This window comes from Colias eurytheme, chromosome 9 (genome assembly GCF_061535395.1).
Source record: "Colias eurytheme isolate Ceu_HAF_F1 chromosome 9, ilColEury1 Martin Lab GWU primary, whole genome shotgun sequence".
NCBI classification, from domain to species: domain Eukaryota; kingdom Metazoa; phylum Arthropoda; class Insecta; order Lepidoptera; family Pieridae; genus Colias; species Colias eurytheme.
Genome location: NC_142988.1, coordinates 10,923,916 through 10,950,056, shown reverse-complemented (window position 1 = coordinate 10,950,056; position 26,141 = coordinate 10,923,916). Strand labels below are relative to the sequence as shown.

The following is a 26,141-nucleotide window of genomic DNA, read 5'->3' as shown; positions in this document are numbered from 1 at the left end:
GTTTCTCAGTATTTGTGATTAACTTATAGCGATATGTGTTTCATAATATTACATCAAGTGTTACTTACCTACCTATGTACTTAAATAAGTTTTTATTTAATACTAAAGCAAAAATAATTTATCAAAAAATATTTAGTAGGTTACTTAGATTAATTGTGGTAAAACTTAACAAAATATTAACTAAACTAAATAAAATCAATATCTTACTAGGCATTTACATAATGTTTGTAGAACAATTTAACATGTAATGTCAATCAATCCATGCATGTTAAACTTTATAATGATACCTATTTGCAGCAAAAATGTGTCTTATCTATAATTATCAAGGTACTCGGCTCTCATCAGTCACCTTTATCTGAAGTACCGAGTTCTATCTTAGTCATTTCACTGCCTTATTGAGATTAATATAACTATCCAATATTCATACAGCATACTACGACATACAAATGAGTTTGTGTGTTATTGTAGATGCGTCATGCACACATTCAAACTCGAATATATTGTAACACATGTTACATTATCAATATTAGCCATGAATTACTTCACAATTGTTATTTATCAGAAACATTATCTCTAGAAACTGATTGTAATATTATTATTTTAAAATGAATTATTGGAACTTTATTGTATTATTGTGGAAACATTGTCAAGAAGTTAATTAAACGCTTAGAAGAATGATGTGTTTTTTATCTTACAATATTTTATGCAATAAAATTTTTAGTAATGTAAGTAAAATAAAAAATACAATACCTACCTACTTCCCTGAGAAGTAGATTGTAATTAAAGTTTTTTTTATCAATAATTCATAGGTATAAAGGGTGGTTGGTACCTAAAATTTTTATCTGACCATACATACACACTACACCCCATTTTTTCGAAATAACACCCTAAAATCCAAACTACGACGTGTCAAACGAAGAGCCTTGTTACCGAGATTCTATAATAAAAGTTATTTTTTTATCACACCGGTGACGACACTAACAAGTTACCTTGTAGGCAGCGATAAGACGGTTAGGATCAACACGTGATTACTAAATATTTCACTGACCTTGCGAATGGGGTTTGTTCGACGTGGTAGGTGTCTGTGATGGGATCCGAGCGCATGATGCTTCGCAGCTTCTCCTCAGCCAGCTCCAATAGTCCATCACTCGCCGTTTTTATATCAGCCTTGCATATTCCACTCAAAACACTCATTTTGGACGTGTAGACGACTGACGAACCGAAACAAACAATCGCTAATGTCACCAAAAGAACACACTATTTAGTCCTTATTACCAAAGTATCACTTATACGTTACAAAGGCATCAATTAGGCCATAAGAAACATTTTAAATGCCTCCGGTTTCTCAAAAGGTAACTGAATGCTCTCCCATGTCATTGCGAGAAGCAGTTACTGTTACGAATGCTTCAGCTTCACTTAAATCGGCACGTTTAAACAAACATTTGTATCACTTCATATTCAAAACGAAATAAAACAAACTGTTTATTTACACACGCGTTTCGAGAAAACTTTTATAAATTTGATAAACGCGGCAGGACAGCTGCGTATCGACGAGTCGATCGCACTTCGCCATACACGTTTCTGCCAAGAGAGCTAGTCGCGGACTCCCGTCTCCCGTCTCCTAGCGACCGATACCATTCAAATTCCGTTGCGAGCGAATGTCACTATTCAGTTGTTTCAAGTTCGAAAGTTATCATACGTCACTTATGACATCTAAGTTATACATAGGTTTACTAGATGGCGCTGAAATTCTTTTTTATTATTTTCAGTAAACTTAACAAGATTTAAAACTCAAATTTCAAAACACTTTGTTCTTGAGATATATAATAATAATCATTTCTTTTTAAATATATTGCATTTTTTTAAATTTAATTCTAAATTGAAACATAACATTGACTTAATTTTAGGGTTACTAGCGACATCTGTAGTCGTTCTTCTAAAAATTCAAGTGGTTTATTGTGTTTGACTAAAGATGGCAGTACTAACTGGAGAAGGATATATCCTCTATTCGTTTTACCCACAGGTTTTATCCCATTTTACTATCTATGACCACAAAACAGTGGTTAAATATAAATATTTACAACGAATAGCGCAGTATTTTCGTTGCAATTTTAAGTAAACAATGCAAAAATGTAACCTTTTCAAACTGACCTTCCTAATTCATAGGACGTAATTTATAAAGATTATCATTTATTACAGCTCTTATTACTTGCTCTGTGAGCTCTTAAGTAAGTATTTATTCTTCTAGTGTACCTACTGTACCACAAATACGATATTCATATTTTAAAAAACAATTTGCCACATGAGACCTCATTAGAAAATGTTTAACGCATGAGCGCAAATCCAGTGACTCATTGGTAATGAGTACTGGGTTCGATTTCCGGTGGTAGCAAAAAAAACTCGGCTGGACCAGCCCAACTTGTCCGAAAAAAAATTATTAGATAGACATTTTTGTAATGCGGCAAAACGTTATGATTATACAGATACTCTTTGGTTACGGCATGTAACACGATGTTTGTCAAAAATCGCGACTTTATTTTTACATTGTATTACTTGTAAAAGCAACTTCAGTACAGACCACAACATACTCGACAGGTAACTCAATAAAAAAGGGTAATATTTTAAACTGTTTATTGCATAAAATATATTATTTACTATAATATCTTAAATTAAATTTAGGCTTATGTTAGCTTGAGGTTGGTGGGAAGAACTCATTTACAGTTTGAATAATCTTCTGTACATCATCTTCTGACAAACGCTCCTCACTTTCTTGTACAATCTGTGAACAGAAACATAAAACTAGAGTTAATGAATTATTTATCTTAATTACCCAGTAAAAAATTATTGTCACAGAGAATGGGCATGTTACAACATAATTTTTTTTTTCAGGTATTTATACTACTCCTGTATAATGAAAGAGTAAGCTTCATTTCAGGTGGGAAATAATGTGAACAGGGTTTTTAATAGACACTACAGAGCATTATTTTTTCAAGATGGTAAGAGCTTGAAAAATTAAACAGATTTTTCAATTTATAATATGTATGTTATGGTTCCACTTTGCAGGTAAAACTCTTGGGGAACATGCCTGAGAGTGTTTTTTCACCAGAGATGTGCTATGCAGCTAAGCTGCAAAAAAAGAAGCTATGCTATTAAACTATGTGACCATTTCCACTTATGCTGAGCTATGCGGTTTGAGTAAGCTGTGAGAGAAAGATGTGCAGCTCGAGCTATGTGATATATCAATAGTAGGTTCCGCTCTGCACATGGATTGGTGAATATCAAATTCATCCGCAGCAATATAGTAAAACATATACCAATCTGCACTAGACCACTATGGTAGATCATGATCTCATTTCTCAATGCTTATATAATTGAAGACCTTATAGTTTAGTAAGTAAGTAAGTATAAAGAATTAATAAATAAATAAATAAATAAGTATTGTTAAAACTTAAAATTATTTAAATTTATATACTCAAATTCAAATATTGATTTATTAAATTGGACTTCTTCTAGAAGCACTTTTCAATTGTCATAACATATTTTTAACATTTACCACAAATTCGAAACACAATCTAACTAAACATAATATGGTCCAGTAAGGAATTGGAGTAACTTTGTCATGTTTCCTCAAAAGGAACTAACAAGTATGAATGTAATAAAGCTATTCATGCACCTTCACTTTTCCTAAATTTCTGAAACTTCTCAATTTGATATTTGATCATAAATTTTTAGAGCTACTTACTAATTGTATTTCTAGTTCAGTTCTTGGAGGCGTATTAACCATCATTAATTTCTCTAATTTAGTCAACTTGAAGGGTTTCATTGCTTCCAAGAATTTTCTTACTGAGTCCGCAGTTTGATTTTTACATTCTGTGTCTTGCAAATATCTAACCGTCTGAAATAAAAAAAAGATTTGTAATATTTTATTAAGATATTATAATGTTTTAAAATGTATGTTGAAATTTATCATTCAAAATTTTTATAAGGAAGAGCGATTCACCAAATTGTTTAAGAAATATATTGCACAGATTAACGAAAAAGACTCACTAAAATTTTTACAGATTTCATTAAAAATGTGCAGCTCTGAAGACAGTCATTCTTATTCTAGTTAAATTATTCTAGTGAATCAAGATATTAAATAAAAACACAAATTAGAAAAACTAGTGCAAACAATATGTGAGCAAAACAAATTGCAATTAAGTTTGTTATATTATAGATATGAAAATAAAATATGTAAATAAAAAGTGTGTGTGTACTAGTGTACACACGTAAGAAGTGAAACTTCTTTATGACCTTATTTTAAAAAAAAATAATTTACTATATGCAACTTTACAGAAATACGTCGAATCACGCGTGGTAGGGATAAGAAAAAGATGGCGCGTAACGGAAACATGTCATACGTATAACGTAACGAAAAAATGTTACACTAAATTTTTTTTCCAACCCCGATAAAGAAGTTTCACTTCAAAAATTGAAAACCCTTGAAAAGTTGATAAAATTATAAATAAATCATTTACCTCATATGTAACGGTAGCTAAAGATCCTTCTCTTTTATGTTTCTTTTGAGTATTATCTTTCAGTGTCTGTAATATCTGCATCACTTCATAATTGCAAAGAAATGCACTGTTAGCTTTTGTGCTGAAATTAAATCATGGATGTTTAATGAAAAGAAACTTGTCTTAATATTAGTCTGCTGCCATTTTTAAAGTGAAACTTTTATTACATTGTTTCAAACTTTTTGGTTTGTGTAGCGTATGTTGCATGTATCGCGGCTGCCGAGTAGGTATACCTACTCGGCCATCACGCGACATGCGCTACACAAAGCAGTGTTCGGAACCGTTCGAACAGTTTCACTTTTACCGTGGTTTCATAAAACCACACAACATTTTTTGTATATTTTTCTTTTTAGCTACTATTATTAAAGTGAAGACAATTCATAAAATTTTATTTCTTTGTGTTGTGTATTTTAAAATACATTGTTATTTTTAAGTTAATTATTATTATGTTAACACCATAATGAGATCATTAAATCTAATTACCACACACATGATCTATGTTACATGTTATAGCTCTCAAATTCTGTGTGCATGCTGGTGTTCATATTGTATTGTGTACAAATATCCAGATTTTAAATTTAAAAACAAATTCCAATAGAACAAATAAGCAATTTTGTATCACTTGTCCAGTCCAAGCTTAAATATTTGAGTTATACTATAGGTACTTATTCATAATTATTATCAATCGTGTACAAATTGTATTGAGTTGAGAGGTTTACTTTAACTTACGTTTCCATTAGATATAAAATCCCTTTAAGTAAATATTTTGAGGCAGAGAAAATCCGAAGAATTTAGAATTATATTAAAACTGTTTAACTCATGAGATTATCAATCAAATCACTTAAAATTGAAGAAAATAATACATAACTAAACATTTGCGATCGATAACTAAATTACAATGATTACATTAAATTTAAGAAGTTATTATAAGTAATTATAAGAAGTTATCAGTTTAAACTTGAGAAAAATATTGCAAAGAGAAAACAAATACATACTAAAATATTGTTCAAAACTTCAAAATAAATTGGCATTTGGCTGTCATCTGTGTCATGTGTGACAGTCTTAGTCTTTGACATTTGACGGAACATGAACGGTACAAAATCAACCATAGATTAAAAAAATTTACGACCATAAACTAAAAAAAATTAGGATACGCAGTAAATAGTTCAGTTTTATCTACACTTGAAAAATGCAATTTACCATTTTAAACCGATCGCGATGGCGTATGAGATATGGTGGAGATATGTAACCAAAAAAAAAAATGGGTAAAAAAATAGAACGGTCATTTGAATGGCATTTTTTATTAAAAGTGCAGCTTATGTGAAGTAGCTTACTGGATTTTTATTCCACCATCGAGATTTTTTACATTTATGTTATAAATTTTTTGATACTTATAATATTATGTCTTTCCTAAAATTGTTATATATTGAGCGCAAGTTTTTAAGGATTCCAATTTACAGAAAAAATTATTTTCGACCACTTAGTCAAGAAAATTTCAGTTCTGGATTTTCAAAAGTCAAAACCCCTATTAATGCTTATTACCATCATTATTTAAATTTAGCATTGCCTAAAGATAAGATATTAGCAACTTATATATGGATTGACGGGAGCGGTATAACATTGCGTTCAAAAGATCGTATATTGGACAAAGTTCCTTGTGACCTGGCAATGGTACCGAAATGGTCTTTCGATGGAAGTTCTACCGGTCAAGCAAAGACTCAAGACTCCGATACAATGTTAATTCCCTCAGCTGTGTATAGAGATCCATTTCGCAAAAGTCCCCACGTCTTAGTTCTATGTGAAACATATTATGGTGATGGAACCCCTACAGCAACGAATCATCGAGCAAATTGTGCTAGTGTATTAAGTAAGATTTCCGATGAAGAGCCTTGGTTCGGTATAGAGCAAGAGTACACTATGTTTGATTCAGATATGTGGCCGCTTGGCTGGCCGAAATGTAGAGGGTACCCCACGCCCAAATCACTTTATTCATATTGTGGTATTGGCGAACATGTCGCTGGGAGAGAAATAGTAGAGTGTCACACTAGAGCGTGTATCTACGCTGGGTTGGATTATGTAGGTTCCAATGCAGAAGTAATGAAAGGGTCATGGGAGTATCAGGTAGGAACAAGCTTAGGAATTAAAGCTGCTGACGATCTTTGGGTGGGACGTTATATATTAAATAGAATAGCCGAACAATATGGCGTTATAATAAGTTACCATCCAAAACCGATGGGAAAAGACCAACCAGGTATAGGTTGCCATCATAATTTTAGTGTAAAAAAAATGCGCAATGAAGGTGGTTTAGAAGAAATCGAAAAAACATGCAAATTATTGTGTGAACAGCATTCAAAATTAATTAAGAATTATGGCCTTATGGATGGAGAAGAAAATAAAAAGAGATTGACTGGCCAATTCGAAACGGCGTCATATGATAGTTGTAGATGGGCGGTAGCAGATCGTGGTGCTTCTTTAAGACTTCAGAGAAGTGTCGTATCTAATAAAAAAGGATTTTTAGAAGATCGACGTCCCGCGGGCGACTGTGATCCTTATAGAGTATGCACCCTTCTCGCAGAAACGTGTTTATAGTAAAATAGCATAGAGGAACGCTTTCGTGTTTTTAAGACGAAAGGAGGTAATATAAAAATAATGGGCTCGTCATTGGCTGAATAGAACACGATATTCAAATGATTTAAAAATTTTCAAATCTCAGTCAATTATTTTACATTGAATTAACACCAACAGAAAATTTCTGGAATATTTACTAATGAAAATTACAAAATTTTTGTAATAAATTAATAAAAAAAGAAGAAAATAGAGAAGACGAAGAGTGCAAGATGAAACATTTTGTAAAATGTCTTTCTATATTACAAAAGCATAATAATGTGCTTTTTACACCAAAACGGCATATGCTCAAAGAATCTATTAACCACATCATGAGCAAGAAAGTGATGGATAGATATATACGACTCCCCGTACCCTGTAACAAAGTTCTGGCTACCTACTGCTGGATCGATGGATCAGGTTTGAATATGAGATGTAAAGATAGAATTCTTAATTGTACCCCATATTGCGCTGATGCGGCACCAGGTTGGGCTTTTGATGGCAGTTCCACTGGCCAGGCTACTACTGCGAATTCTGATACAACTCTTAAACCAGCTGCTGTATATAAAGACCCTTTCAGATTAGAACCTCATGTTCTTGTGTTGGCTGAAGTATATATGGGCGACGGTTCAGCTGCAAAAACGAATCACAGAAAGTTCTGCAATGATTTGTGTGAATTTCATAAAGCGGAAGAACCGTGGTTTGGACTGGAACAAGAATACACAATGTTAGACGTAGATGGATGGGGCTTAGGTTGGCCTAAAGGTGGCGGGTTTCCTGCTGTCAATTATGAATTTTCTTATTGTGGAGTTGGAGCTAAATACATAGCTGGTAGAGATATATCTGAATCTCATACGAAGGCCTGTCTATATGCAGGCTGTGACTTCGAAGGAACGAATGCAGAAGTAATGTTTGCCTGCTGGGAATGGCAAATAGGAACTACAATTGGTATAAAAGCTCCAGATGACATGTGGATGTCTCGATATATAATGTCGCGAGTATCAGAAGACTATGGCGTGGTTGTAACATATCATCCTAAACCAATGGGGCCTAAGCATCCTGGTGTTGGTATGCACCACAACTTTAGTACGAAAAGAATGAGATCTGATGGTGGATATCAATTTATTGAAGAATGTATTAAACGATTAGAAAAAAATCACATGAAACATATGAAAAATTATCAACATGATGAACAAAGTAACAGGATGCGGCTATCAGGGAAGTTTGAAACAGCGCCATTTGATAAATTTTCTTGGGGAATTGCAAATAGGAAAGCTTCTATACGTTTAGGAAGAAATATAAAAGAAAAGGGAAAGGGATTTATGGAAGATAGGCGACCAGCTGGTGATTGTGATCCTTACTTAGTTTGCGGTTTACTTATGGACACATGTTTAGGATCAGTAGGTAGTGGTGGTGGTGGTAAGGGTGGAGGTAAATGTAAGTAAAAATACTACCATCGATGAGCGTAATTTTGTTATGGTTTGGTTATTTATCGTTTCTTATAAAATTGATGTCGCATTACAGTATAAGGTTTTACAGAATTTTATAACCTTTATTTTGAATAAAATATTTTTTTTTCAGTAAGTGTCTTGTTTTACTTAGCCTTAATAACTCATTTTAATTAAATATTTACCTCTCTGATACAAGGGTATAGAAAAAAAGACAATATTCTAACAAAATAAAAATTAAGACTACAAATTTGATTTCTACTCATTGAGATAATATTAATAGGGAGACGACACCGCCTACATCACTTATGTTCCACTCAACATACGTCATGTGACGTATGTTGAGCGGTATTTTTTAATGGTTTTAAAGTGAAACGCATCAAACATGCCTTCGTGTGTGTTACGATATTGCACAAATAATACAAATAATACGGAAAAGTGCAAAGGAATAACTTTCATCGGTAAGAACCTAACTAGATAATAATTTTTAAAACTTAGAGCAAAAAAATGGCGCACAGATTTTGTTCGTGGTGTCTCCTCCATACGTAGTAATATTATCTCAATGTTTCTACTACTACTACTACGTACTATATTGTAGTTATTTACTTTAGATAGATATTACATAATAATGTGCTGCAGATCTTCGTTTTTGTAAAACAATATTAACTAAGTTAAAACTTTGGAAAACATTTTTATATTATTGAGTTTTTGATTGTTTAAATATTATGAATAAAGCTATATTGGGCTCAACTTATTTCATGCATGGTATTTAATAATATATTGTTTAAATAAGGTTTAAATACAACCATTACAACAGTATGCGTATAAATAAAAACATATTTTTTTTAATTACATACATAGCTTAAAAAATAAACCATAGATATTTATTGAGGTTTATTTTGGGAAGTGAAGGCTCTGAGCACTGGCAACTTTAAGATTGCGGCCATTTTCATTCTTTTCTCTATTCCTGCCGTCATATGGCGTATAGTGTGATAGTTTGTCCGCCATATTAAATGAAATCAATAAAATAAGACAAAATGTCGCCTTACTAAGTGTGTGAAATTAATCCATCAACATCCAGTTTTTGTGTAGTTAAAACATCAAGAGGATCACAATGGAGAATTCCTACGGTGTGGGGATCGATAATAGATACGCTCTTTTCTTGGACGATGAGTCCGATCCTCTTGATGCGTTAAAAGCGCGAGAGCAAGCAAAAGAGCTCAAAAAGAAGACCAAAGAGGCCGAAAAAGAGAACAAAGGCAAACCTGAGGCCAAACCTAAGAGCGGCAATGCCGTCGTGAGGAAAGGTATCAAGGAAACTCAAAATGTGAAGTCTCAAGAAATTAAGAGCGGTGAACAACAAAAGCCTAAGGGACCGCCGCGAAACAATGAGCGCAATGCGGAACGTCCGCCGCAACGCCGTCGCGAAGATCGTCCGCAGAACGGTGCTGTTGAGGGCAAGGATGGTGCCAGACCTCCTCGACGTGAACTCGGTGATCGCAGGCCTAACTTCGAAAGACGTAACTTCAATGACAACCCCGAAGGTGGTGAACGTCGCGGACCAAGGCCGCCGCGCGAACCGCGTGACGGTCAGCGTGGGCCCCGACCGGGTTTTGACAACCGGGGAAAACGTGAGTTCGACAGGCGGTCCGGTTCCGATAAAACCGGCGTGAAACCGGTCGACAAACGCGACGGTGGCGGCCCACACAACTGGGGTACTATCAAAGATGACCTCGACGATATGAACCCGACCGGCTCGGACGCCGACGTCGCCGAAGAGAAGCCTGCCGAAGCGCCGGCCGCCGGTGCAGGTGATGGACAGCAGCCAGAGGCCGAGCGCACCGTCCCCGCCGAGGAGGAGCCCCGCGAGCTCACTCTCGACGAGTACAAAGCGCTCAGGAACGCTCAGCGCACGGCGCCGCAATACAATCTTCGCAAGGCCGGCGAGGGCGAGGACTTGAGCCAGTGGAAGAACCTGGTGTTGCTAGAGAAGAAGAAGGAAGGCGGCGACGACGATGACTCCGACGAAGAGTACGACATCTCTGACTATCCGCAGCGCGTGGGCCGTCAGAAGCGCGTGCTCGGCATCGAGTTCACGTTCACGGACGGCGCGCGGCGCGGCGGCACGGGCGGGCGCGGGCGCGGGCGCGGCGGCCGCGGGCGAGGCGGGCGCGGGCCGCCGCGCGACGAGGCGCCCGTGGAGGAGCCGCGCCCGGCGCCGCGCTCCCAGGTCGCGCCTCCCAAGGTGGACGACAGCAAAGATTTCCCCTCTCTCAGCTAGACTAACAGTGAGCCTTCACACTACTCCCCTTTCGAAGTATGATAGAGATACAAATTAAATATTGTATGTACCGTTATTTTTGAAGTAAATATACAAAATATTTACATGAGTGTGTATTATATTGCATTGAATTTTAGCAGATTTAATCGTTGACTATCTATGAACCTTGAAAAGATTCAAAGGTTTACTTATAAATTTTATAGTGATGGGAATTGACTCGAAGCACTCGGGTAGCGAGGAGGGGGAGGATGTTTTATTTTTTCTTTACTAAGAGATTGCTACATTAATGCATATGAATCGTTAAATAACAGTAGCTTTTTATTGTAATCACATCAGCTTATGGTTTTAACATTTAATAAGTTGTATGAATAAGATTTTAAACTCATAGACTGTGACACGCTATATTGAATGAACTCCGTCACAATTTAGAATAGAGCATTTGTGAAAATAACCCTTGTTGCATTTTGTGTCATGAGTTTGTGTTGACAAATGCAAACTTAAATCTGTAAATAGTCTTAAAAATTTAAAGATAAGGTCGTAAAATAACAAGGTTGATTTTTGTTGTTACACAAACTTCTTGAAAAATAAACATTTTGTATGTGTGAAGTTTTCCTTTTTTTCTTTACTAGTCAAATAAGTATTACAGTATCACCATTAGTCCATTCTATTAATTTTTATAGACTTTCCTCCCCCTGTAAAAGTTTAGTATAAGTTGATCTAGAATATAATCTCCAATAATAAATTTGGAGTATCTGTTTTTAATATTGAAATTACCGATTTCAACTAACTGCATATGGTTTATAGATGTATGCTCTGTACATATACCAGAATAGATGAATTTTTATTATTTTTGTCTGTGTTTTGTTCCGGCTAGTGTCAGGAATGGCTGGACCGATTTTGACGGAACTTTCACTGACAGATAGTTACCATAAAGATTCAACTAAGGCTATTTTTTAAACCAAGATCCCCACAGGAATATTAGAATTAAAAGGAAAAATAACTTTTTCGAAATGAAATCTATACTAATAGTATAAAGCTGAAGAGTTTGTTTGTTTGAACGCGCTAATCTCAGGAACTACTGGTCTGATTTGAAAAATTCTTCGATGTTGGATATCCTATTTATTGAGAAAGGCTATATATCATCTTGCTAAGCGCATCAAGAGCAGAGCAATGCAGGTAAAACCTCAGGGCACAGCTAGTAATATTGTTAACATTCAGTTAACACATCATAAAGGAAGTAAATAAAACAGATATTGTAATTAATATAGTATATTGACACATTTGATCACTTTCACACAAAAACAAATTACTTAGAATTTTTACACAATAAAACAATACTCAAAGGTAGTTAAATATTCAACACAATAGAACTATTTACTTACAGACATAAACACAAACTTACACTTGAGTGTAATATACATAAGCGCAATAAATAATGTATTTACAATGGAATAAGATGCTCAGAAATGTCTATTGATGGTTAACATAGTGCTATGCTATATGCGCAATCTTGAGCATTTTATGAATATCTATACATTCTCTATAAATAACCAAGGAACATCAATATTAGCAAACATCACAACATCCACATTTTCACATCAATTAATTACATTACCTATATATAAATAGACTAACTATGGGGAGAAATAATACAATTTTTGTTGCCAATTTATTATAAGCAATATTTTTAATGAGCTGACTAGGAAGTAATGATGAAAGGTATAAGGATATAGATTCAATAGCATCTCTGTTTTAGCCAATACTTTTTCAATCCCTTATTTTCAGTATAAACATAACTTAATAATAATTAAAGTACATATTATTTTGGTGCAAGTAATGTTTATTAATGCTGATATAAATTACATTTAATTGGCCATCAAAAGGTTAAAAAAATTATAAATTAGTGACATAAAGCGTAATAACTAAACATGGCTCAGGGGCCTGTTTCACAGCCACAATACAGTTAACTTACAAATAAAAGCATTAAAGTACAATCCTTGACAGATAAGTGGCCGTTCGTACTGATAAATGCCTCGCACACCTACATTACATACTGCAATATATAGCAAATTCATCAACACTATCACTGTTTGTCTCGGCCATACTATCAATTTATTGTTATTTACACAGGACAATGAGTTGAGAAATAATTTTTCAATCGACCTTAGTTTTTATTTTTAAACTAAGTATAGGTTTATCTTTGAAATACTCAGCAAAAGTACCTACAACATAACTTTGTTTATTCAATGCCAAAAGTATTTGTTTCCTCTACGGCTAGTAGTAATTTTTCATGAAGCAGCTGCGGTGTTGGATACGGTGGTAAGTCTAGTCTGTTGAAGCAGGTGTGAGCTCTGGGCAGCGACTCGACTCTGCCCCACCGCTCGATGCAGAAGCGCCGCGGACCCGTCGAACCCCGCAATGCTGAGAATCCTTCGTAAGGTATCGACGAAGTTCCGGTCACAAATTGTACAAGTCGCAGACGTTGTTCATTTGTAAATCTGAAATAACAAAAATTAGTCTTTATTTAAAAGGGGAAGGCTTGGTTATTACCTACATAAATGATGCCAATACTCAATAGGTTGTGAGATAATTTTAATTACCTAATCATCAAAAACTAATAAAAAAATAACTTAATAAAACAATAATAAATTTCCAAGAATTTAAAAAAAGGAAGCTTATCGTATTCTATATATTTTTTTGGGAATAGGAACAATTTAATGTTGGTTTACGATAATGTTATCGTGTGGGTCTATGCCAATATCTTATCTCGGTTGTTAACCACATTTGGCTCAAAGTAACTGACCATATGAACCTTAGTCCTTGGTGATTAGTGTCACAAAGTATTGCGGAAAGAATATCTTTGGGTTTGAAAAATTTCCATGGTTGGGTACAATTCTATTTATAAAATTGTCCACACGAAATTTAATAGGATTGAGTTGGCATAAGGCATTTATAAGGTAACTTATATACCTATAAAAAAATAAAAAAATGATATTATGCTAGTAAGGAATGAATTGTTAAAAGTTTAACATAATAGAAACATTGTAAAATTGGTTTCGATTTCGTTGCCTATTAATATTTCCGGCCATTCGTATAACTGACCTTGCACGACAAGTCTAATTTTATTAGCATACATTTAACGAACCAGTTTCATTCACGCATTTTAATTCGTTGCCTATAAAACTTGGAACGTTTATAACATGTTAAGCTTGTATTGAAATTTATTGGTATGACTCCAGTATTTTAAAGAAATAGAAGAAAACATCACAAAATAACGATTTTTCTTAATTCGTTTTTGAATATGAATTATTGTCTACTTCTGTGTCTAATCAGATGCCAGATCATGAGTGCACATTTTCTTCCTACCTTTTTACTTGAGAAAACCAAGAATCACCTTATAAATGCCTTATGCCAACTCAATTATAATCTATATAATTATATTGATTATATTGAAAAATTATGCACGTCCGCTTAAAGATGGTGAAAATAAATGTGAGGTCCTCTTCGATGCACAGTCAATTCTCTCTCGACTGTTTCTCTCTCAAATTCTGTTGCGCCAGCCCGCTACATCGAGTTCAAACTAAAAAATAAGTACCTAGACCCATAAGTACCTATATATGTATAAAATTACCTATCAATAGCCTGCCAGAACCACACTATCACAGGATGAGCGTCATGGTACCCGCCCCTGTACTCCGTGTTACTGCGCCAGTCCGCCACGTCCAGTTCTGGCGCTCCGGCTATCACCAGCTCGAGTTCGCGAGCGTCGAACGCTGCTACAAGACGCGGGTCTACCACCTGGAAATAAATAAAATAAATGTTATTTTTTGAGTAATAAAAAAATGAACGTTAATTTGCCTTTCAGTTATTAGTTTCAACGCCATCTAGTGTGAAACAAAGTTAAGTGTATGCTATGTGTATTCTTGGTTATTTAACTTCATCTAGTATGTATAAAATAAAGCAAATGAAAGAGTGGATGAATAAGATGTTGAAATTTGAGTTTTTTTATAATACAGAAATAGGGCATAAATATGAAAAACTAATCTTATTATACAAGTTTAATTTATATGAATAGGAACCGAATGTTAAGAACCGAAATAAATGCCGATAAAATAAATAAATGGTAAGTTAATAAAATATTGTCGGTGAAATTGTCGAAAGGGCAAAGAAGGAAAGGATTAGGGAAACTTAATAAAACAATAGAAACAATTTGATATTTTATTTTTTTAACAGCTGTAACATGCGATTTTGTATATGGCATGTTTTTAGGTTGCGTTAGGTTTTCAAATTTGTTACCTGTGAGTTTTGGTTTACTGATACATATTATATTAATGATGTGATTTGTTGGGCCGTGATGTGATGTGACTCGTAGTTATAATATGTACCTAGTCACTTGCAGTTTGTTAACTAACTAATGCTCGGTGATGTGACGTGAATTCACGTGATGCCAACCCTATGATGTGATATTTTGCAACATAATGTGGCGTGTTGTAAATTGAAACGTGAAATGTGCGTGGAAAGATACGTTGTCAAGCTGATGTGTCGTATCACATGGTGTAACAAGAAGGGGCGTCGTGTCAGTGCCGGCGTTAGAGGGGGCGAGAGGGGGTGATGGCCCAGGGCGACAAATTCTGGGGGCTCCAAGGTCTGTAGTTGGAGTATCTTGGATCTCCTGGTGCAAACCTTCAGAACACCTGAAGTGGGCGCCACAATATTTTCGCCCGGGGTGTCAGTGGCCCTTACACCGGCACTGCGTCGTGCAACATTGTATGCTATGCTATGTGTCGTGTACCGTGTCACGTGTCTCACCTCGTGGAAGCCGCGCACGAGCCACTCGGTCTGCGGCGCGACGCCGCGCTGCACGCGCCAGCGCACGAGCCGCTCGAGGTACTCCTTCTTGTTGCGCTCGGTGACGGGCACGTCGCGCCCGCCCGGCTTCAGCTCGCGCTCCGCCACGCGCCCGTCCGCGCCGCGCTCCGACACCGCGAACGTCAGCTCCAGCGACGACACGCAGCGCGCCGCCTGTGTACCGAGACACACGTCTTTGTCATATACAATAGTACTGTAGAATATAGGGACGCCTGCATAACTGATTGTGAAACTCAAAGAAAATTAGCGCTGCGTAACGCAACGCACCACTGGCGTGTACGTTACGTGTTATTTGTTGCTTTGTTAAAAAACAAGCCCAGCTAAGATGTCTTGTATCTTTTATTTATTTGTTATTTTATCTGTTTTGGTTATTCTTTTTCGATAGGTAGAAAATATTATATAACATAAGCGAGCCTTCTAAGGTCAAAATTTTCATTCATTCATTAAAAACAACAAAAAAATATTAATATGTCTGCTTAAAATGTCGGCTCTTTTAATTCAAATTTTTTATATATACAATTTTATAAGCGCAAGTTCAAAAGGTTTACTACATACCTGCAACCATCGCAGCGAGGCAGCAAACTGCGCGTCCAACGCATCAACGTCCTCCAACGCGGGCGGCAACCGCAGCAACGCGCGGTACAGCGCTCGTGTGAACCACGCCTCCAATAGATAGCCGTGCACTAGAGCCAGCCCTAGAACGCGACCGGAGAATCGGAACCTAAAAAAAGAAAAAAAAAGACATAATTTGACAGCTCGTTAAATTTGTTATCTGCACTGTGATGACGATGAGCTAATGGTCTTTTTGGTGGAAATGCATGAATGAGTTATGACTAATGTAACATTGTGTCCTTTATCGTCTTTGTTACTCGTATTACGATGTTATACTGTTTTTGTTTCAATAAAAGTGTATATTACCAAAAAACGCATTTTTATTTGAAATCCACTTTGTTAATGACCATTGAAAGTAACTGAAAAGATCCCTTGCTAAACAACTTAAACGTAACTACATGAGCTCAAGGAAATATGTATATATATACATTTAACAAAACTCGCTTTTAAACTACACAGATCATCATACAATATTATTGATTATAACTTAAAATTGTTTGCCTTATAAATTACATAATAAGGCAAACATTATAATAAATTACATTTTCCACTGTACCCATAGTCGCTTCACTTTGCCGCATAGTTTTTGCAAGTCACACATCTATTGTGATTATATTATATTTGATTGTTTGGTTGAACGCGCTAATCTCAGGAACTACGAATCCGATTTTCTTTCAGTTTTATAAAGCCCATTTATCGAGGAAGGCTATAGGGTATATAACCATCTATTTTATAGGCTGTCACGCTAATATCAAAGACAACGCGGGTAAAACCGCGGGGCACAGCTAGTACCGTATACAATTACACAGTACATAATCGAATAACAACAAAAACTACGATCACGTAAGTGCGCCGTACGTTTGTAATCGTAACACGATACTTGTAACCGGAGCATTTTGGGACTTTCGAGGTCCGCGACGTTCCGGTGTCACATGACCATTGTGTTTGTTTGTTTGAATGAGAAAAGACGTTTACGGTCCTCGTTTTTTGGGTAACAGAGGTGGTAAATTAATCTTGTTGCACGGTAGATTGGATTTGATTTAAAAAATCTATGGTAGAGCACCTATTTTTTTAAATATTTAATAGAATTATAAAAATACAGAACGTTGAATGTGACGTGGTTTAAAACTACATAATACAAAAGTGGAACAATATAAATATTACATCGATTTTTGAAAACAGAGTCCCTTAGTAACTTGTATATCAACAAAAGGTTAAAGTACATAATAGTAATAATAGGGAAAAATAACCATCAACAAATATAGTTCACTTTCCAAATAAAATCAAACAATAGAGTACTTTCACATTCACCCAATTAGTTAAGTGACGCTGACGACTTAAAACTATTGTACCGTTATTTCTACGAAAAGGGCCATAAAGACAATAGGTAGGTCAGAGACAAAATAACCATTGTAATAAAAATATAAAGACATTCCCATTATTACAATTTTTTATAACAAAAAGTGGGTCCAAAATCTTATCTATTTCAAAATTAATACCGTTTCAATCATTAGGGTAACCACTACTTATTTTTAATGTATTTTTTAAGAGACATCCCCATATATTTACCTGAATAAAGTACACACCTACACAACAACAACGTCTTAGTATTTACCAAAAATAGCATATACAAGAACATAAAATTACATAATTGAATGTTTTCACAATATCGTTTCGTGACATTCGTCCAGTCATTCCTTTTCATTATTGTTTATAGTTCAGGTAAAAATGAACCACTGTTACATATGTACATAGTTTTCAACACAATTAAACCATTAAATGATTCATTATTTTAGCCGTCTGTCGCAAGGGCTTTGTTTGGCAGCGGATCAGTAACAAAAGTACAATGAACGGAAGTATGTGAATTAGTAATGACAATTATTAATTTATTAGGCGTCGATTATACGGTACATTGACCTCCCATGAGTGAAAAAATGTGTCATGGTATACCAACTCTAAGGTATAGCATAAATAAATGTTAAGCAGTCTTTTAATTACCGATTCAATATTATATATGTAGTAATAAAGATTTTTTTATTATGAAGAGTTATTATTTTAAGGAACACTGGGAAAGCTTTGAAATAAATAGCTTATAATGTATGGATAGATATTTGTTATACGCAACGTTGCGCGTCGATCGGATCTGGATTAAATGTAGGTACATATATTATATTATGGATTAGCAGCTTACGTGCTAATCCATATTTTTTCACGACTGACGGTATTATTCTATTTTAAAAAGATTTACCTTTACACAGCAAATTAGCAATCTTCGTTATTAAAATACAGTAAACTAGTTATTAACTACTTATTTATTAAAGAGAAAATAATTAATTTATATATTATCTGTAAATATACATCTAATTAATTAATAATACAGAAGGTAATCATGTTTCTTTTAACCATCTTTAAATGGGTAGTAACGACGGAAAAATAAAGCATTGTGTAAGAGCTAATTCCTTCCGTATAAGAATAGACTATAGCAAGCTAATTTGCAAATAAACACAATATATATTTATTATTCATTATTGAGTATAATTGTAGCAATTGTTCTTGTGTCCTTACAGTAATTACCGTTAGTAACTGCTTTAGATAACTTTTAGCGTATTAGTAAATTGACTTGTTTGTTTCTCTTGTAATTGAAAATTTGTAAATAAAATAATCTGGCCAATTTGACCTAGTTTCGACCTTCAAACGAATACCGAGTTTGTGATAGTACAAAATAAAGTATTATTTAATATTATTCGTATGAAATATTAAAGCGAAACAATGGGCTCCTTGCGATAATAGTTTTTGCGTTGATTTTTTATCATAAACTAATTATTTTAATATTTCTTAAAGCTTAGCACTGAAAATTAAATTTATTCTTTATTATGACTGAGATAATAAAATAATATTACTTATTATAATTTTAGCAATTCGACGCAACCACTCCTACACAGAATAAAAAATAATATTTATTTGCCAAAGTATTGTTAATCTTTTATTAATCTAACTACGTTCGTATATTTTCAAAACAAACTTTTTCCTACTAGAGAATTTCTTCACATTACAGATCTTCGCGAAGCATTGTACAACACCGCGTATCGCAAACAATCTCCTAATTTTATCTCCCTTCTTTGTAACTTCCCTTGTTAATTTTGAAATACATAAATGATTAACAAGACAATTTTATTACCATAAACATTGTTTTCTATTTTCGAAAAAAAAAAAAAACTTTCCCGCTAAAACTCACCATTCATGATGGTTATCCACGAACGCTGACATCGGCGACACATGCACGGTATACGTGTCATTCGCGGAATATTCAAACAGGCCATAGTACGGGTTGAACAGTTCCCGCGATAGAAGGAAGAAGAATTCCCGGCTGGGGCCTCCATAGTCCAGGCCTTCTTCGCCGTCCCATACTACGCATAGCTTGCCCTTCTGTAATTCTTTCTTGCTGCAGGACATGATGCGACGGAACGCGTCTTCGAGGAGGTGCTCGCGGCGTATGTGTAACCTGAAATGTTTTGGTTATACATTAGCTCTATGATTTTAGCGATTATACGATATGGATTGTGGTATTTTGTTTGATATTCTAATTTCTTGAAGGATATAAAACCTCCTATAAAATTTGGGAAACTTTAGAATGATGGATGTCTGAATTTTTAAAATTAATAAATTACTATACATACTACTACTCTGTTACTAGGTACATGTTATAAAAATATATAGTGTAGACTAAAAGAGACACATCAATTCAAAAACAACTAAAACAATCGCTCTTTAAGCGCGTCACACACGGTGAAGATACCATAATATTTTATGTTAAGATTCTCTAATATAAAATATTACAGTATCTTAAGGTATCCGGTATCAGCGTTCTGACCATCATTTTTCTTTTTGTCATTGCGTACTAAGACCCCTGTAGAACCGCCATCCTGTTACAAATGACCCGAAATTTTGTGTCAGTGTGTCGCGCTTTACTTTTGGGAGGATCAGTTATAAATTTATACTCACTTCAACTTCCCCGGGCCCTGTCCGTATCCCTTGCTCTCTAGCTTCCTATAGAAGGCCCGGAGCTTCGCCTCGAAGTCCCTCCGCTGCGGCGCGGGGGCCCGCGTGCTGCGCGCGGCTGCGGGCGACGCGGCGGGTGAAGCAGCCGCGCTGGCCCCGCACCCAGACGCCGGCACGTAGCTCATGATCTCCTGCTCGAACAGGCTGGAAGTAGAAAGTGGTTGTTACAACGTATATTATGATAGAAAAAGCAGTTCTAAATTTATAAAAGACGGCTAGTGGTAAGAGCGGTTTTTCAGGAGACTGCAAAATACGGAGGACTTTTTCCTTCAAGAATACATTTAGTGTATTACTTTGTGTACTAAATTTATTCGTCTTAAATATGTATAACTACTACGTAGTTATACGTAGAGCACTTTTCATATACATAGGGATGCTGGGACGCTAGGGATTTGCGAATTATTTCAGTAAATTCGAACTTACGAAAAGCAATTATGATCTATCATTTTATTTCAACGATTAGTACGGACTTTTGTTTTCCTAAATGTATTTCAACGCTCAAAATATATTCATTGGCTTGTCAGCATTAGGTACCTACTTAGAATAACTAATTCAAAGTAATTCATATTATGCTTTCAGAACACCTTCTCTATTATGAATCTTAATTACGTGATCATGCTTTGTTACCAAATACACAGAGCTTCTAATTCTCCATTATTTCACGTACTCATAAAGTCATAACCTAACATAAAAGTAAAAGTGGCCACTTGATAAAGTTTTAACGTAACCTTAACCAAGATGATCGCCAAGTGTGAAAGTGGTTAACCAGAGCGTGCAACATTAAGACAATGAGAGATACTACGTTATAATTTCGCAGTTGCTAATTGCGAATGTGAGCGCTATATTCATAGAAATCTAAATAACAAGACACATAGAAGTGCTGTAATGTCATAATTCGTATGAAAACCGCTGTCGCCAAAATCAACACATTCAAACCGAAAGCTAAACAGTACACACAAGTAAACTATGCCTTTTATTGGACAGCTTGATTTTAGTGAAAACTAACTTAACTATTAAATTAAGCTTTTGAATATGTATCCTAACGCACGAATTTACGGTTTATTTTAGAATAACATCCCTAAGTATATGAGACTTTTTGCTCCAATACGAACAAACGTGATAATAAGAATGGTCGACTGTGTCATTCATTGTTATTTCGATTACTATGGTGACGCTCGTAATACTTGTAAATATTCTATAATTTTAAGGAAAAACGGCATTATTTCTAAAAAAAAATATTTTCCGATGAAATATTATTCCTTTATAAGTATAATTACAACTTGTGGAAGAATTTCCGCAATGGGAATTGCTGAAACACACCATGTATACACTCATACGTCTCCAGAGCAACTGAACAGTGACGAATGCACTGGTGATGTGAACATCACCTGAGTGGCGACAAGGTCACGCACGCTTACGACTTCTAGTGTCTTGTTATTTAGATTTCTATGGCTATATTATTACGCTTTTTAATCGTTTTTCTGTCTTGGATAAGGAAGTTGTTAAAACGCATTTAGTGGCGTACGATCACGTCAAACGGTGATTTAGAAGTATCGAATTGTATTACCATGTGGTTACAAATAATTTTATATCATAATTGGAAATGTAAGTATTGTATATTAAATTGCAATTGTTAAATACTTCCCATATCCTTGACCGCTGTTATATATAGATATAAATTACTTTAAAACAGAAACATGTAACAAATATTTCGAAGTAAAATTAGCCTTACAGCCTTTAGATTATTCCTAAGCCTCGTTTATATTTATCTCTGTTATATAATGGTATATTTATAAATATATAGAATGAATTATATACCGACAATTTCCTTTAAAATTATCTTAGAGCTGTCGGTAAGGTACAACGTACCGTAAAGATTGTATCCAAAAAGAGGAAGGTGGGCTACCATAAAGTTTGCTATCCAAGGAAATATAGTTCTATTCTTTAATAGTTTTGTTCCATTTGAAAGGCATATGCGGTTTTAAGAGGAAGAAATTTGGATTCATATAATAAATGCAAATGTTTGCTACGAATTTACACTTCACCCACATAATAAAGTTAGATGGAGTCTCCGAATGTATAACCTTTTAACAAAACGAAGTTAAAACTAACAGCGGATAAATATGGGATAAGAATTTCTATGGAGAATTATTAGCTCTATCGCAATAATGAGAAATAGACGCGGATTTAGTTATAAGAAGCTAGTTTATTTATAAAGCATATTACTGAAGTGGAATGGGAGCTTAAACAATGACAAAGTGAGTGCTTTGGGCCAGTTATACCTATAATCGATTAGAATGGAGATTTAGTACAGGCCTGCCCTGCAACGATTAATAGTACAAGAAAATATGAATAATGCACAAATTGCATTTAAGTAAGGTCGTTAATTTTAAAATGTTTTTTTTAACAAAATTATTTTTAAAATTAATATTGTGTAGTGACAGTTGCTTTCGTTAGGAGAGATAGAGATATTAATATTAATAAATCACTTAAAAAATAAATAAACTACAAGGTATGCAATTAAAAATACTTAAGGCTAATTAAAGGAAGCCCTCAAGGTATGATATATGGCATAACATATTTGTAGGTCATACAAAAAAAAAAACAAAAATTACGTATTACAATTTGTTGCTTATCTATGCAAATCTATTATAAAAGTAATACAAAAAAAACATTTTTCAAACTGGCGGGATATCCGCTATGCAAGGACTACCTAATCCAAAACTACCATGTCGAAATTTTGCAAAAACCTTGTTATTGTTACTTACTTATTAAACATATTATATAACCGTGAATTAAAAATAAAACTTAAGTTTATACTTAAGGCTGCAGTCTAGCAAAATTGCGTTTTCAACAAGTTATTTGACAATTTTTTCCCGGCTAATGAAATGATAAACTGAATTTTTTTTTCTTGTTTATCAATTAGTGTTATATACGCAATGCGCGTGAATTTTTTCATATTTATAAAGTTACTTTATGTTACCTTAATCAGGCCTTCAAGATAAGTCTCTTTCCCCCAAAGACATTTCGAGCTAAGTTTGTGCACTCACTACGTTGCAACCGATTACAATTTACACAATCTGATCAGCGCATTATTATCCTTATATAGTCGTTATTAAAAACTGCTGAATACAATTGCCGAAAAACTTATGATTTTCTTAATTAGAACGTTATAAATTCATTAAATTTCCCATTTTTTGCCTTACAAAATCTATTGATAAATACTGCTAAAAGTTATTTTTTCCATTAATTTATTCGAGTTGGTTGAAGACCAATGAGTATTAATCCTTTAAAAATTTTTTTTTGAATTTTGATAATTCTTTAAATATTAAAAAATATATCCTAGCGAATTTCTTTAGTCGCGCTCCTTGGGCCGGAGCGTTCTGACGTGTGCTCTACGCTCGATTTTCCTTCATACCGAAGTGAAAGTTGCTATACTTCATTAAATTTAATATTTTTGTTAATTGATTATTTTTATCTTAGTTTTGTGCAAATATTCGTATTTTTAAACATTTGATTTCTATATGGAAAATAAACGAAAAAAATACGCGTGTAACTACTAGAAAAAAAATTATCTTCGAACATAAAGTTAATGAAACCAAATAGATTGCAAAGGTGATTGGCAACAATTTCTTTATTTTACGGGGTGTCAGTAAAGGGATGTATATTTCTTTAAAACTTTAATTTTAAAGAAATATATGTAAGCTCATAAATTTTCTTATCATATTTTTTTTTGAAGTTCCAAAAATGTTTATTTTTCGTTTGAGAAATACGAAATATGTATAATATAAACTTGTATTGAGAACTTGAACTTCCCAAGTTCATCCGGGGAAATCCCCATACGGGGAAAATGATTTGTTTACTCCAAAATTATATGCCGAGGTGTTTTAATTTTTTCTTCTAGTCATTTTCAACGTAGCGGCATGTTGTTTGATTATTAATTTTGTAACTTAAATACAGGATGTTGGTTTTATATTCTGATCTTACAGACGCGCTGACAAATTTAGTCCGCCATTTCCAGTTTAGTCCACCAACTCTAAGTACCAATATTAAAACGAATGGATTATCATCACATCATCAAAACTCAGATGTAATGGAAGATCACAATAACATAGAAAATTCAGTGGGTGTTGAGAACTAAACAAACACAAGTAACAGAGACGCGAAGAATAAAAAAAGAGGACGAAAACGATAATTCGTTGATGCTTTCCCTTTTCGACGTATTGTTAGGGTACATCACCAATCTGCAAAAAACAAAACTGATGATTCCCAATTGCTGATTAAAAATGAAAAACAAATAATCGACAACAGTGGTGAAAATTTGCTGATCACAATGAAACATCCTGCAGTGGTAGCAGATTTACTCATTTAAAATGTATCGGTGAACAGCGTAAAGGAGAGGAGGACAGGAAAACATTATGAATGTGGATGGTGGATTGTATACAGGGTGTAATCGTTAAGTATGTGCAGGCGATTATGACGTTATTATTGCAGGTATCAAAAAACTTAAAACTGATATCGAAATAAATTTACCTAATGAGCAAAATGACAATAATAACTTTTTAAAAGTATAACGAGAAATATCTAAAAAATTTACTTTATACACTCCCATATCAAAAAGGAAAAATGGGACTAGTAGAAGTTAAATGTCTAATTCCGGCAAAAGACATGAATGCGGAAGATGCGGTTAAAAATAAAAAAAATTAAGATTTGAAATACAATGCAAAAAATAACAATTTTGAAATACAAATAAGCAGACTTCTGCTTCTGCAACTAAACGTTGCTGCTTATTTGCTGTTTGGACTGGAGTGAATCATTCGTTAAAAATAGAATATATAAAAAATTATGTAACGTTTAGGCAAAATAAAATGATGGACCATTATCAAGATTTTACATAAATTGCCTACTGTCAGAATTGATTGATTCGAGACTTCAGCATTCGATGCCCATCAAGGACCCATCCTATATCATTCAAGCGATTGAAAGAAAAAAGAGATAAATCCAGTGCAACAGATAAAGCATCAGAATGCTAGCAAAAGATTTATTAGGTTTATCAATATAAATCTATATATTATACATAATATAATAAATCTGTAGAAGACGCGAAGACCGATACCGCGCGGACGGAGTCGCGGGCGGAAGCTAGTCAGAAATAAATATCTTTTGTTTTCATTTGCGTATTTTTCTATTTTATAATTTTTTAACACAAACATTACATTTTTTTTATTATATACAAAATTTGTTTATCCGTTTTATTAGTTAAACTGAACAACTATCACTAAGAAACTTAGGTCGAAAAAAATGTATAGAGTTATGCATTTTGTATGGAAAGCTTATTTTTTTTATATTTCGTCCAAATTTCTTTGTAAAAGTTGATCAGTTATATAAACATGAAGTTGAAGATATCAATAGAAAGTATTCGCAAATTTTGTGTACTGATAAAAAAAAATCACCCGGTGTAATTTTCACGAAAATTGTTTCAAATTGTCATTTTTGGTACTTATTACGAATATTAAATTATGCATACGAATGATTTAATTTTTAAAAATTAAGTGGAGCAACTTTCCCTTAGTACATTTGTATTATTTACATATAGGATGACAGGATGCATTTGTTTGCACTACTAGACCAAGCCCTTAATGTCAAACTCTAATTGAGATTTGACACTTTTATGTACAAATAAATAAACATTTTAATTTGAATAACAGATAA

General features: G+C 34.2%; 4 protein-coding genes and 2 pseudogenes across 6 annotated transcripts in view; 3 read left to right on the top strand and 3 right to left on the bottom strand.

Annotated features, from left to right (window-relative positions):
- The window catches only part of Drak (Death-associated protein kinase related), a 181,880-nt gene extending 180,252 nt beyond the window's left edge, over positions 1-1,628 (bottom strand). The window contains exon 1 of the mRNA XM_090105196.1: positions 1,049-1,628. Within this exon, the coding sequence (XP_089961322.1) occupies positions 1,049-1,194 (146 nt within the window). The 5' untranslated portion in view covers positions 1,195-1,628. The remainder of the gene's footprint in view (positions 1-1,048) is intronic.
- A 989-nt stretch (positions 1,629-2,617) lies between these two features.
- Positions 2,618-5,499, bottom strand: Polr3I (RNA polymerase III subunit I). Its single transcript, XM_090105846.1, has 4 exons — positions 5,286-5,499; positions 4,518-4,638; positions 3,743-3,895; positions 2,618-2,779 (listed from the first exon to the last, which is right to left on the bottom strand). Exons 1-4 carry the CDS (start codon positions 5,291-5,293, stop codon positions 2,687-2,689), a joined length of 375 nt encoding a protein of 124 aa, XP_089961972.1. The 5' UTR covers positions 5,294-5,499; the 3' UTR covers positions 2,618-2,686.
- Positions 5,500-5,957: 458 nt separating this feature from the next.
- On the top strand, positions 5,958-7,145 carry LOC149906118 (glutamine synthetase 1, mitochondrial pseudogene; annotated as a pseudogene).
- A 248-nt stretch (positions 7,146-7,393) lies between these two features.
- LOC149906117 (glutamine synthetase 1, mitochondrial pseudogene) lies at positions 7,394-8,605 on the top strand (annotated as a pseudogene).
- Positions 8,606-9,549: 944 nt separating this feature from the next.
- Positions 9,550-11,495, top strand: LOC149906116 (intracellular hyaluronan-binding protein 4.S-like). The gene has a single exon (XM_090105246.1). The coding sequence runs from the start codon at positions 9,723-9,725 to the stop codon at positions 10,887-10,889; it is 1,167 nt and encodes a 388-aa protein (XP_089961372.1). The 5' UTR covers positions 9,550-9,722; the 3' UTR covers positions 10,890-11,495.
- A 647-nt stretch (positions 11,496-12,142) lies between these two features.
- Positions 12,143-26,141, bottom strand: part of LOC149906114 (E3 ubiquitin-protein ligase HECW1-like) — an 89,560-nt gene continuing 75,561 nt past the window's right edge. For all 3 annotated transcript variants that reach the window (XM_090105989.1, XM_090105991.1, XM_090105992.1), the window contains 6 exons: positions 20,373-20,573; positions 19,606-19,872; positions 16,314-16,479; positions 15,699-15,911; positions 14,521-14,687; positions 12,143-13,387 (listed from right to left, as the gene is read on the bottom strand). In XM_090105989.1, coding sequence (XP_089962115.1) covers positions 13,129-13,387; positions 14,521-14,687; positions 15,699-15,911; positions 16,314-16,479; positions 19,606-19,872; positions 20,373-20,573 — 1,273 coding nt within the window. In that variant the 3' untranslated portion in view covers positions 12,143-13,128. The remainder of the gene's footprint in view (positions 13,388-14,520; positions 14,688-15,698; positions 15,912-16,313; positions 16,480-19,605; positions 19,873-20,372; positions 20,574-26,141) is intronic.

Bases quoted from the DNA above. Each gene is read 5' to 3' on its own strand.
- Polr3I (XM_090105846.1), bottom strand. The intron at 3,896-4,517 runs GTAAATGATTTA...TTTTTATTTCAG, and splicing joins TAGCTACCGTTACATATGAG to ACGGTTAGATATTTGCAAGA. The intron at 2,780-3,742 runs GTAAGTAGCTCT...TTCTGTTCACAG, and splicing joins CTGAACTAGAAATACAATTA to ATTGTACAAGAAAGTGAGGA.
- LOC149906116 (XM_090105246.1), top strand. From the start codon at position 9,723: ATGGAGAATTCCTACGGTGTGGGGATCGATAATAGATACGCTCTTTTC.